At 39.2% G+C, this 13,158-nt stretch overlaps 2 protein-coding genes across 4 annotated transcripts in view; one reads left to right on the top strand and one right to left on the bottom strand.

The window, feature by feature from the left end:
- The window catches only part of CCDC80 (coiled-coil domain containing 80), a 35,768-nt gene extending 26,244 nt beyond the window's left edge, over positions 1-9,524 (top strand). The window contains 3 exon segments of the mRNA XM_072723012.1: positions 5,296-5,399; positions 7,909-7,989; positions 9,021-9,524. Coding sequence (XP_072579113.1) covers positions 5,296-5,399; positions 7,909-7,989; positions 9,021-9,367 — 532 coding nt within the window. The 3' untranslated portion in view covers positions 9,368-9,524.
- Positions 9,525-11,730: 2,206 nt separating this feature from the next.
- Positions 11,731-13,158, bottom strand: part of SLC35A5 (solute carrier family 35 member A5) — a 29,203-nt gene continuing 27,775 nt past the window's right edge. For all 3 annotated transcript variants that reach the window (XR_011994663.1, XR_011994665.1, XR_011994667.1), the window contains one exon: positions 11,731-12,108. The gene's annotated coding sequence lies outside the window, so the exon portion shown is untranslated. The remainder of the gene's footprint in view (positions 12,109-13,158) is intronic.

Below are 13,158 nucleotides of genomic sequence, written 5' to 3'. Positions count from 1 at the left end.
ATGCCCAGCATGGAGCCAAATAGGGGGCTCCATCTCATGACCCTCAGATCACGATCTGAGCCAAAATCAAGAGTCAGACACCTAGCTGAGCCATCCTGGTACCCCAAGGGATCATTTTTTGCATGCTCACCTTTAAGCCAAGCACCTCATTTTCCTTCCAGAGTTTAATCTTTACAACAACCTAGGATCTGAAAACTGTAACTACTGTTGTGTTGTAAATGGGACAGGCGAGGCTAATGGAGATCAAGTAACTAACTTTCTGTTATCACTGAACTAGTGTCAACTGTAAGACTCAGTGGCCCCAGGAAAATCTGGGTCCCAAAGTCTACATTCTTATCTAATACTCCTTTTGAAAATATAATGTGAATTATTTTTAGTCTTGGACCCAGAAGGCCACAATTTGAAGCAAAGGGAGATATCCCTAAAACCACAGGATTTCAGAGCTGAAAGGAACCTGAGGTTCTTCCTTCATTCAGATTTTCAGTGCAGCAGAAGCATCTGGAATGGAGATGGAAGGGACATGCCTTTATAAAGACTTGAGTCTCATCTCAGCCTTCAGGCCACTCTCTTGGCTGAGAAAGGGCTCTAACACACCACTGGGCCAGTGGCTCTTTGTCTAATCTTGGGGGCACTGAAAAATCAACTTCTGATCTAAGCTCAATGACTTAGAAGATTGATGATAAAACTTGTTGCCCTTGAGGTGTTTTTCATCCTTTTCCTTTCTTCTCCGGCTCTCCCTCGCCCTCCTCCTTCCCTTTCTTCTCTCCCTTCCTCCCTCCCTTCCTTTCCTTCCTTGTTTCTTTTTTACTTACTTACCTTCCCCTCCTTCCTCCCTCTCTCCCTTCCTTTTGGCAGATAAGATTCTTTAGAAGTTCACTTTTTTAAAAAAAAAATATTTATTTGAGAGAAAGAGTGTGAAATAGAAAGAGAGAGCGAGCATCAAGTAGGGGGGAGGAGGGGATCCCTGGCTGGCTCACCAGTTTAGCACCTGCCTTCGGCCCAGGGTGTGATCCTGGAGTCCCTGGATCCAGTCCCACATCAGGCTCCCTGCATAGAGCCTGCTTCTCCTTCTGCCTGTATCTCTGCCTCTCTCTCTCTCTCTCTCTCATGAATAAATAAATAAAATCTTAAAAAAAAAAATAGGGGGGAGGAGAGCAGTGGGAGAGGGAGAAGCAGACTCCCTGCTGAGCAGGGAGCACCAGGTCGCGACCTGAGCCAAAGGTAGACACTTAAGGGACTGAGCCGCTCCTAGCAGTTCACTTTTGATTTTCACAATTAGTGTTAAATATATATCCAAGTTATAGATTTAAGACAATAGCTCTCTCTTAAATTTTTAAGGTTGGCTTTTAAATTTTATTATTCTATTTATAACCTAACACATTTAAGCTATCACTTTTAAGGGGCTTTGAATACGGTTTGATCTTGCTTACAAACTCAATAATTGAACAATCTTATTATTTCAAACATCTATTTTACGTTTAATATATATTTTTGAATTGTTCAAAAAAATGAACAAAACCTTGCTGAGTTATTAAATGATCCATTGATCTCATAAATACAGTGAATCTGAAGTTTTCTCAGATGTCGCAATAACTGCACTCGACTTAAAACCACACATGTAAGCCAATTACTCAATTATACATTCTAATTTAAAGTTCCAAAAAAAAACAAAAAACAAAAATAATAAAGTTCCAAGGTTGCCTTTTTATTAAGCTAAATTTTCTTAAGTTTCACAAGAACATAAATGATACATCTATCTATATCTATATCTATATCTATATCTATATCTATATCTATATCTATATCTATATCTATATCATGAAGACCAGGATCCTTCTTAGAAATACATATTATCATTATGATTCTTTGAAAACTTTTTCTTCTTAGTTCTAAATCTTCCAGGACTAAAGCATATCTGCAGAACCAATCTCGTAAACTCAGGCTGCCCATCCTTGACAGCAGACAGTTAACCACCCAGTTCATTGTTATTTATAGCCAAGGATTTCAGCCCTGAGACCTGCAGCTACAGACATTCTAAGAGATTTTTCTTACCATCCCCAGGCAGGCTTCTTACAATTACCATGTCATGGGTTTCAAAACTTGACAGAGAAGGCTTGACATTATCTCAATGTTAATCACACACAAAGCTCGCAGCGCTCATTCTGGTTGATTATTGATCCTAATGGCATATCTTTGATTTTTAAGACTTGTATGCACATTTTTCATTTAAAGTCTTTTGTACTGGATAGGGCACTATGATACGTAAGTGTGTTTTCCTTCTGACATCAGAGCCTTATGGGCTTTAATATTCAGTACTATTTCAGGAACAGGTATTTGTTGTGGATGCTCAGAATGGACATGATTATAATTTGGATGTCTTATAGCTCTGTATGATTTATCGTCACAACTCTTGGAATTACTTTGCTAGTAATTATCATTGACCTTAAAAGTTAAAGTGGAATCCCGTATTACCTAAAGGCATGAGTAAGACAACCCTGAGTTTGATTCCTGATTTCTCCACTTATTAGCTGTGTGACCTTGGGCTGATTATTTAACTTCTCCGGGTTTTAGTTTTCTCATTTGCAAAATGCAGATAATAAGTATATCTATTCCTAAGATTGGTGAAAGGTGAATTCAATACTAAAGGTAATGATGGTGCACAGCCTGGTACAAAGTAAGTAAGCAATGAATGCTGGCTATTAGTAGTACTGGGACCAGTCATTCAGCTCCTAGTTCGAGAACTTTGTCATGAAAGGAAAAGTAGGAGGAGATTTAGTAAACACATCAGGATTGAAACCCAGGCAAAGAGAACTGAAAAAAAATTTTTTTTTAAAATAGCAGTTCTGTAAATAAATAAGTATCCAAATGGAAATTTTCCTTCAAATTTGCTGAGTTGTTGGTGAGCCTATACAGCCTGGTTTCAGCTGACCAGACTCTGAAGCCAGTCTGGTCTGTAGTGACACTCATCTGGTTCAGGCTATAATTACGTTCCTCTGAGACAGAAGCCCCAAAGAGTGGGCAAATGCACACTAATCTGGGAATGCCAGTTGAGAGAAGCAAACACACACACAGCTCATAGAATTTTTATTTACTGATAAGTTAAAGTAACAGGAGAACACGGTCTGAAATAAGGATCTGGGCCGCATTGACATGTCTTGTTACATCCTATGGAAGTGATTTCCTTCAGTGTCATGAGCTGGAGCCTTATACTTTAATGTGAAGGTCCATGGGAGAAAGAATCATTACTTAGGGGAAACGACTTTCGCCGGGTTGTGTCTGCGACGGGGAGTCTCAGATCCTGTCCCTGTCCAATCAGGACAGCGTTCAGTGGTGCACACAGGTAAACAAGTCAAAATATACCTCACCCGAAATAGCTCCTTCGAGGATACCCTACGGCTCTGTGTGAGGCCAGGAAGGCTGGCCTGGTTTGGATGCTGGCTGGGGGGCCAGTGCTGGGCTGGCATGCCTCCTAAGGAAGCAGGGAGGGCACAGGAGACCGTGTTTGTGATCCAACAGCAGTCACTGTTCCCTTTCCCAGGAGATCTCAGACGGTCTCAGACACTGCTCTCCCCTCCTCCATGCCAAATACATTCATCTCCCTATCCTCAGTGGAGATTTTAGTTTTTCTTTCCCTTTGAAGAGAGACAAGCAGAGGAAGCAAATGTAATGTCACAGCAAGCAGTGCTTGGTGAGCCTTGCTACAGGCATCCATTCAGGGGTTATATTTCATCAGACTATCATTTACTCTCATTCACCCAAACCACTATTCCCTCAAGAGGCCATTTTCTTTGGGCTTGAAAACTCTCGTGTTCACTGTGAGGCTAGAATGGGCACAGGGAGAGAAGTCACGAATAAAATCAACTGGCTTCCAGCTTAGTGAGTGTAGTAACACTCCACAGTTGTCTGCAGAACGCAGAAAGCAAAACCCCACCTCTATCGAACGTGGAATTGGAGAAAACTCTATACCGTTAGCCCTTGGATGCATACCCTCTCTCCTTCATATGTCCCGAGGGACCCTGACTGTGTCAGCCACGCCACAGGATCTCTGAGGGTGATAGACCAGGGAAACCATTGACCTGGGAGTCAGGGAAACCTGTTGTTTTGGTACCACCTCTTAGATTTACTAGTTAGGCCAATTACCTCTCTTCTCTAAGCACCCCTTTGCCATCTGTAAAATGAAGACAAAAGGCTGCACCTTCATTGACCTCTAATGTTGTCAGTGTAGACAAACTCAGCTATGAAATGATACATAAATGTAAGGATTGAGTCACTTACCATATGGCATTATGATAGACAAATGTCCAAGGTCTATTAATAGACAAAGTTCTAGATCTAGAAGCCCACCGAACAAGCCACCATCTATATCCATGCTATCCCATGGACGACTTACACTGATGGGTGTATTTTAATTCTTAGTGTTATTATCTCTTTAAAGTAGATGCTCTTTTTGGTTCTAGAGATAAGGAAAAATTGCGAGTTGGATGAATTTAGTGACATGCTCAAGGAGCCCAAGAAGTTAGCAGTGACAAAACACGAACTCAGGTTACAAGACAAAAGCTCTTTCTACTCCCCTACAGTGCTGTAGCAGAAACAATTTTACCATATATGCTAAATTCCTGGGCTAGTCCCATCCCACTTCACAAGAAGACTCTATAATGTTGGTTTTTCCTAATGACAGTAGGCTACATTTTAGAACTTCCATTTGCCTCTGGAAGAACCACTGGCTCTGGAGAAAAATACCCAGGGCTTTGTTTTTCCAAGAATCCTCCTTGACCCTTTGAACCACTTCCCCATTTTCCTTCTTCATATCACTGTCACTCTGTCACTGTCACCCACTTAAAATTTCACCTGTTTTCTTTTTCTACTCTGTTTCCTGTCCATACATTCAATTCTCAATCCTCTCCATGCCCTAGCAAAGTCTACTAGCACTTGAGTTTTCTTCAGTTACCTTCCTCTTTCCTATTTCTATGGCTACAATAGACCTTGCCATTTTGGCCAGTCTTCGTTGCATCTGAGAGCTTCGTGTCTCCCCAAGTGACTTCATCAGGCGTGGTGGCCAGACTCATGCCTGATGTTTCATGCAAATGCCACAGTAGGCAGACCGTGAAGTTATAACAGAAAAGCTCAAGAAATGTGGAAATGCAATTTAATGGTTTTGAGGAGTTATGAGGTATTTCTAAGGGCCAGTGTTTTTTAGTCTGGGCACAGGAACACCCGACAGCCAAAGTTACTGTGCCTTCTTACACTAAGCCTCTATTGTTTGAAGCAGTAATCACGGCCTCCTGCTTGTTCCAGGTTCCGATGGAGGAGGCGGTTGCTGGTGATCTCTGCCCCTAATGATGAAGACTGGGCCTATTCACAGCAGCTCTCAGCCCTCAGTGGCCAGGCCTGCAATTTTGGTGAGTGGGAAGCCTCGTCATCACTGTTTTCCCATACCGCTCTCTTCCTGGTCAACTCTAAAATGGAACATAGAAGCTTAGATCATCCAAATATTCCTCAGTCCAGACTGGAGATTCCCAGACACTTACTCAGTTGTATTGAGTATAAAGTTGCTTTTAGACTGGAGCCTTAGTGAACTGGAGGGTTTTTTTGTTTTTCTTTTTTTTGTGTTTTTTTCTCAATATTCCCCCCTCTTGGGTTCTTCACCGAAATGTTTGAAAATATCTACTGCTTTACTTTCAGTGATCTGTATTATATGCCTTATTGTTTGTTTGCTTTTTTAAAAATTTGTCTCAACACCATAAAACTCGGGTATCATCATTTACTTAGGTAATACTTAGGTCCAAACACTAGGTATTTCTCAGTAGATTAAATGTCATTGGTAAAACAGGAATGGCTTTGAGAATTAATATATTAATGGAAGCACGCTATACTATATTGCCACTCCCTTAAAAAGGATTTTGATCATTGGGCTCCAAATACAGCAAGACCTGTTAAACAGAATCTTATTTTTAGGACAAATAGGTCAAAGAGAAACATAGTTTATTATTTATTTTCTTGTAGTGAACGGCTCAGTGTTTTGAAGACTAATATTTTCTTTACCTAAATTATTAGTGGCCTTAAGTATCACTTTGAAGATTATTTATTTATTTGGGAGAGAGAGCATATGAGAGAGAAAGAGAGAGAGAGAGAGCACGAGTGCATGAGCAGAGTGAGAAGCAGACTCACCCCTGAGCAGGAAGCTGATCCCGGATTATGACCCCAGCTGAAGACAGACACTCAACCAACTGAGCTACCCAGGTTCTCAAATAAGTATGGACACGCAAAAAGGAAAACGCATAGTACATAGGACTTACTACTAAATTCAATGGTGAACCAAGGAGGTAAGGGCAATTTCAAAAGTGGAATTCCATTCCCAACTGGAATACAGAGGAGTCAGCATTATTTTGATACTTCTGTTAGGAAGAAGAATCATTTATGAGATAAAACTGTGCTTGATTGATAAAAAGACGAGGTTATAAGTTTTTTAAAGTATTAACAGAGCCTGGGTCCTTACTATGACCCAATATCTGTAAATTTTAAATACATTTCAGTTTGAAGATGTGAAATAGAAACTCCAAAGCAGGCAGAAAACAAGCTCATAAAAGTAAGAACAACTAGAAAATTCATGAATTTTTTATTAAAGTTAATAAAAGTTAATCATTTAAGACTGTATATCAACATATAAGATTTTTTGTATCTTTAAGTATATTTTAAATTATTTATAGCCATCAGTGTTGCTAGGAAAGGCAGAAATTCTTAGAGCAGTTAATGGGCCTTCACAATAAGAATGTAAATAAAATCATGGCTTGTTAATTTTCCACAGACACCTTTGGAACAGTTATTAAGTGGTGTTTCATTTCATCTCTGCACACAGAGCACAAATCACATTAGTGCAAGCAAATCCTTTTGTAATATACAGGAAATGTAAACAAGTCATATTTTCCAGGAATGATTAAATTCATGATCTTTCCTCTTGAAAACATGACTCAACAACATGTAGAACAGAATGCTTCACTTCTCTGGGAAAAAAGCAAAGACCACAAACTTTTTCTTTTCTTTTCTTTTTTTTTTTTTTGAATAGCCTTTTGCTTGGATTTTAGCTCCTCCTTAAGACAGCCCCTGCCATGGCAACTTTCAGTTCTCCTCCGAACAATAAGCACCATCAATATTCGTATTATTGGTCCCAAGTTATGACCCTGACTAGGTTGGCATTTTGTCTAATGCCATGAGGTCTTGATATGATGAACTGACAGCTCCTTCATCCTCCCAATTTTTTTCTCCGGAATCCCTTCATGTGCAATTCATCCTCAAAAGAATTCCAACAAGCTACCAAGGCATGACCTTCTCTCCTTTCCTGAAACTTTAGCTGAGGGTGGGAAGCACACAGTGCTTGCTTAAGTGCTTCTCCTTTGAATCCTCTGAATAAGTGGTAAGAACCTGCTCTTTAAGCTGACAAACTTTTGTGCAAGAAAGCCAGAACTATAGCCATCACAGTAGATGGGTTCTGCTGTCTTTTCTCTGAGAGACAGTTGAATTATCTGTGTAAGCTGTTATAACCTCAGGCATGACTCTTTTTCAGCACACTAATCAGCTCAGATCATTCCAGATATTTTAATGTTCCTATGGCTTCAATTTTGTTTTGTTTTCTTTAATAGAACCACAGTTTAAGAGCAAATTCTTCTATTTCCATCTTCAAACAAAAGAAAATTCACATCTGACCCTGTTGTTAATTCTAAATCTGCAAATGGTCTTTTTCAAGGTTTTAAAAGTATTTAATTACTCTTTTTTATGGAAAGAAATGGATTATTTTACCTAACCAGGTTATGTTCTATAATCTTTTTAATGTAGTGATTTCTAACTGTCAGATGTCGGCCTCTGGAGGTAAAAGAGGACTTACTGATTCTATGGCTTCCTTTTTTCTTTCAGGTCTGCGCCACATAACCATTCTGAAGCTTTTAGGGGTTGGAGAGGAAGTTGGGGGAGTGTTAGAACTGTTCCCAATTAATGGTAAAGTGCTATTATTTTAAAATAGTATGAACTACTGGTTAAGTTCAATTAAATTATATTAAACTGCATGCAAGCAGTGGGTGTTACCTGTAAGATGAACACAGTTCACTCAGTCCACCCCCCCTTGTGTGTGTGCGTGTGTGTGTGTAAACAAGCAGGAAATAAAGTACAATCACTAATATTGTTTTTAATATAAAATCATTCATAAGTGACAGTAAAAATACCTATTTCCTTAAGTAGAATAATGCTTTTTGTCTGCATAGGACTTTATAATTTACATAGATAATTTTTATCTATACCATTTCATTTAATTCCCAGAATAATTTTATGAAGCACATGGGTCATATCTTACTGATTCCCTTTCAATACATGAGGATAAATGCTGAAAGGCTCAGAGAAGCTGAAAGAAAATGAGTAGTGACTCAAGTTTTCAGAAAGCAAACAGTCCTTCCTTCCAAGATCGAGATGTTCACAAGAGATAATGTGCATAAACTCGCTGGCACAGAAAGTGTCAGCACCTTCCCCCTTCCTCTTCTTCTTTTTGCTGACCACAGTAGTTTAAATACATTTATCCCCATCTTCATGATTGGTATTTCACCCCTTGACAGTGAAATAAGCTTTTTGTTATAATAAAAAGTATCAAAAGGAAAGCCGTATTTGCAAAGAAGTAGCTAAGCTAATTGGAACTAAACTTAGAAATATAAACAATATAATCTTTGTTTGTGACAAACTTGAAACAAGTTGATCTTGCCAGAACTGAATTAAAGGACTGGTTTTATATTTCATAACATTCCCTATAGAAGAGACATCCTGTCACCTAACGTTTGACGCTAATAATGTTGCAGAACATGTGGGACATTTAATTTGTAGTGGAAAAACTCAGCAACCTTCTTTAATTGGATTTTGAACCAAAGGGAACAGACTCATGGGTCCTCCTCTCTCTATTCTCAGAGTGACTTGTTCTCATTTTGATGTTTGCTTGAGGGCTGACTCTTCAATCCACTAACAACAACTTTACTAACCCTTTCTAGGGAGTTCTGTTGTGGAGCGAGAAGACATACCAGCCCATTTGGTGAAAGACATCCGGAACTATTTTCAAGTGAGCCCAGAGTACTTCTCCATGCTTCTAGTTGGAAAAGATGGAAATGTCAAATCCTGGTATCCTTCCCCAATGTGGTCCATGGTGATTGTGTATGACTTAATTGATTCGATGCAACTCCGGAGACAGGAAATGGCCATTCAGCAATCACTGGGGATGCGCTGCCCAGAAGACGAGTACGCAGGCTACGGTTACCATAGCTACCACCAAGGATACCAGGATGGTTACCAGGATGACTACCGTCATCATGAGAGTTACCACCATGGATACCCTTACTGAACAGAAATACGTAACCTTAGCCCCAGCCAATTTCTCCTGCAGCTGTTAAAGCCACAAGTGGCCGGCTACGTAAAGAAGTTTTTCCACACTGTCTACATTCCTTGCCTTTTTCTTTCCGTGTTCTTCCAAAATTAAATAAATAGCAAACTTTTGCCTACTCGTGAGTTGTTATTGAAGCCTAAGTCATAAAGGTATTTAAAAGAATTGTTCATTTCTCTTATTGGAGGGGATCTGGTGCAGAATGGATATTTTCTTCTTACATGATAGACATTATTTGGAATACAAAATCCTATGTAAAAATATTAATACCTCTCATTTAGTTTTTAAAAGTATTCATTGGTAAGTAAAACCATGATTGTTAAAGAAAATTAAAGATCACAGCACAGATGTTTTCAGGAAATGTCTGAACACATGTAACAGAGGAAACAGCTTCTTAACACTTTTGGAAATGTCAATCTAAAAATGAGTGAGATGCCTCTGCTTTATATTGTGAGTTTCTTTCATAAAGCTTGATACCATGGGAGTCTAATGATATTGGCCACCAAAGCCAGGAAAAGCACCAAACCCAGCTTTGCTATCATAGCCATTTCCTGCCCTGTTTCTCTTATCTTATTGTCTTTTCAGAGATAGATCAGGAGGCCAGGAAGAGGAAGACCTAAGTCTGGCACTGCAGCCAGAGGTGATACTTCCAAGAGTTTTAGCAGGTGCCATGGAATTCCTGCCATGGAAAACCTTAACCCCCTCACACTTGACCCCTCTATACTTACTTGTTCATGGACCTATTACCATACTGGCATCTTATATAAGAAAATTACAAAGAAGGAGATTACATCCAAGGGTTCTTTTTGTTTTCCGAGGTAAGTGTTACTAAGTTATAAGGGATAGAAGTGTAGCTAGAGGGCAAAATACAATCTTTATCTTTGTAAAAGAGCATTTATTTTTTAGATATGGCAATTCAAACTAAATATGCTCCCTCCTTCCCTTTCTCTTTCCCTTCCTTCTTTCCTACTTTTCTTTTTTTCAACAAATAAATACCAAGTAATGTTACCAACTAATATCTGTGAACTTGTCCTGAGGTAGTTAGTCTGATTCCCAGGCATGTAGCATCCTAACGGTGCCAGCCTCTATCTATAATGAGGATGTTTATTTTTTTGTCCTTCTTATTGATAACTAATTCTCCAAATCATCTTGGTATTGGTTATTAACTCTAAGGAGCACAGATATTAATAACTGCGTTTAAGCCACCTTTGAATATTAGCTATTAATTTATCTGTGCCTATTTGCACAATCCATCTTATATTATCTGGACTTTGTTATACATAATTATATGGTAAAAGTGGAATTTGTAGCTCAATAAACTTGAGAAATCACTTGTTTTTCCCTTTATTCTCCATGAAGACCATTCATTCTTCCTGATTAGGGAGCTGAAGTCCATATAGTTCAAGTGACTTTATTTTTTTTTTAAAGATTTATTTATTTATTTATTTATTTATTTATTTATTTATTTATTTATTTATTTATGATAGAAATAGAGAGAGGCAGAGACACAGGCAGAGGAACAAGCAGGCTCCATGCCGGAAGCCTGACACGGGACTTGATCCTGGGACTCCAGGATCGCACCCTAGGCCAAAGGCAGGCGCTAAACCGCTGAGCCACCCAGGGATCCCCAGTTTAAGTGACTTTAAAACTTAGTTCTCCTATGTAAATTATGCTTCCACGCCCTTCCCCTCCCATGGTGAATGAAGAGCTTTCTTCCTCTTTCTTTTTAGAACAGTCTACACCAGCTGCTCAAACTGTGCAGGTAGGAGGACCAGGATGATGTACTTGCTCTTAAATATTTGCCAAGGTGATGCATAGCTTAAAATTGCCAATAAAAAATGGATTTATTTACCATTGCTTCTGAAATTATATAGGGGCAATTTTTAAGTACGAGGTCTAAATAGTCTCAATTTCAGGAAATACAATAATGAAGGAGTTTCATCTCCCAAGGAAACCAATTGGATAATCATAGACAATTTACTTACAGAATAATATTAGCAAAGTTCTAGTTTCGGCAACCAAAGACAGACAATACTTTTTCATAATCTGAGATTACTTTTCACTGGCACTGAAATAGCAATGTGTCTGAACTCTCTTTCCTTTCATGGCCAAGAAGCCATGAATCATCATTTGGGTGCTGTAGAATAAGCCACAGCTCAGCAAAGGGACTGAGACACATGCAGAGGAAAACACTGTTGGGAAATGTCCTCGATTTCTATAATCTGGAAAAGCACAAAGTACATTTCAGTAAATGGGAGGATAAGAGAGTTAGATCACCTGAATCTCTGTCTTCTGGGAGTACAGATCAGATCATTTGAAATCTGTTTTTTTTTTTTTTTTTTTTTTTTTTAATGAAAGTGTTTCCTTCCAAACAGCAGCAACAAAGAAGATAAAGTTTTTGAGAATTATTATGGAATTAAAATATTTAGATTAAAAAGTACCCAGTAGAGTGAGAGAAATCTGGAAGACTCTCCAGGAGGAGGACAAAGTTGCTGATTGTCACAATTCACTTTCGTGAATTTCCAGGAATTGTTTTTCGCTGGAGAAATCGCAGGGCTCTGAGGTGAATATTCGGCAGAGAGATCCTTCCCCAGATACAGAGGCAGGCAGTCCACACAAGTGGAATCGGTAGAATCCAGCTGGTCTCATTTTCTGGAGTATAGTTAACATTGAAGTTCACATACCTTCTCAACTTGTAGAACCTTGGTGATAAAAAAACAACTCAAGACCAGGGTGAATGATGGCTTTATGGCCCCTAATTGATGATCTCAGTATTCAATAACATAAGGAAATTCCAGAAAAAGAAAAACCTCTTGAAAAGAATCTCTGTTTTTCTGCCACTACTAACTGCCCATTCCCTGTAGGATTGTTTTCCTTTCCTCCATTCTCCTTGGCTGCTCTGTACTCAATGGTTTGGGGTGTGCAGATAGTGGGGTGTGGTTGATGAGTACTCTTAACTTCATGACAAAATGAAGCACAGTTAAATGCTAACTATTTCTTTTCAGTTCTCTCATAGTTGGTGCAAATCTCCCAATGCCAAACTTTTCTTAGTTTTGGACATGTTATTAAGAAACAAGTTTAGGGCAGTGAGAGGCAAAGGGCCAGCTGTCACAGAAGTCAAGAATGTCATAAAATGGCCACCAGACTTGGGAAAATGGTTGGTCCTCACTCTGCCACAGACTGATCTGTGTGACCTGAAGCAAGTCACTTTACTTTTGGGACTCAGTTCCTGATCTACAAAATGAGAGAGTAGTAATAGATATCTAAGTTATCATCTAACTCCATGGTATTTATGAATCTTTCTTGGCCTTTAGGAGCAGGATCCTAAACTCAGAGGTTTCCTATGGCAGAGCTAATGTTAAATTCTTAGAGAACCCAAACTTCATAGTTCAGATTCCACTTTTAGATGTTTATGGGAATAGGGCAATATATTGAGTAACCTCTTTCCAGCATGGTGCACTGGGGCAGCTGGACCCAACAGGTTCATCACCTCTAAACACAGGAAACCTCATCATCTCCATACAGCCAGAATGGAACTTCCAAGGACATTCAAGCTGTCAAGGACTGAGCATCCTGAACATTGATGGAGTCCCTCCAACAAGGCATATGCTTGTTCTCTGACACAATTTCCTAATGTGGCGACCACATGCATTACCTCTCTGATATCTCGAAGTTGAACAAACTGGGCTATCCTTGAACAGACTGCAGAGACCTTAAATATTAGCACTTTCCTTCTAGAAAGCAAAAGAGTG

This window comes from Vulpes vulpes, chromosome 1 (assembly GCF_048418805.1).
Source record: "Vulpes vulpes isolate BD-2025 chromosome 1, VulVul3, whole genome shotgun sequence".
Lineage (NCBI taxonomy): Eukaryota > Metazoa > Chordata > Mammalia > Carnivora > Canidae > Vulpes > Vulpes vulpes.
Note: the sequence above shows the minus strand (reverse complement) of the source record. Positions and strands in the feature narration are given on the sequence as shown.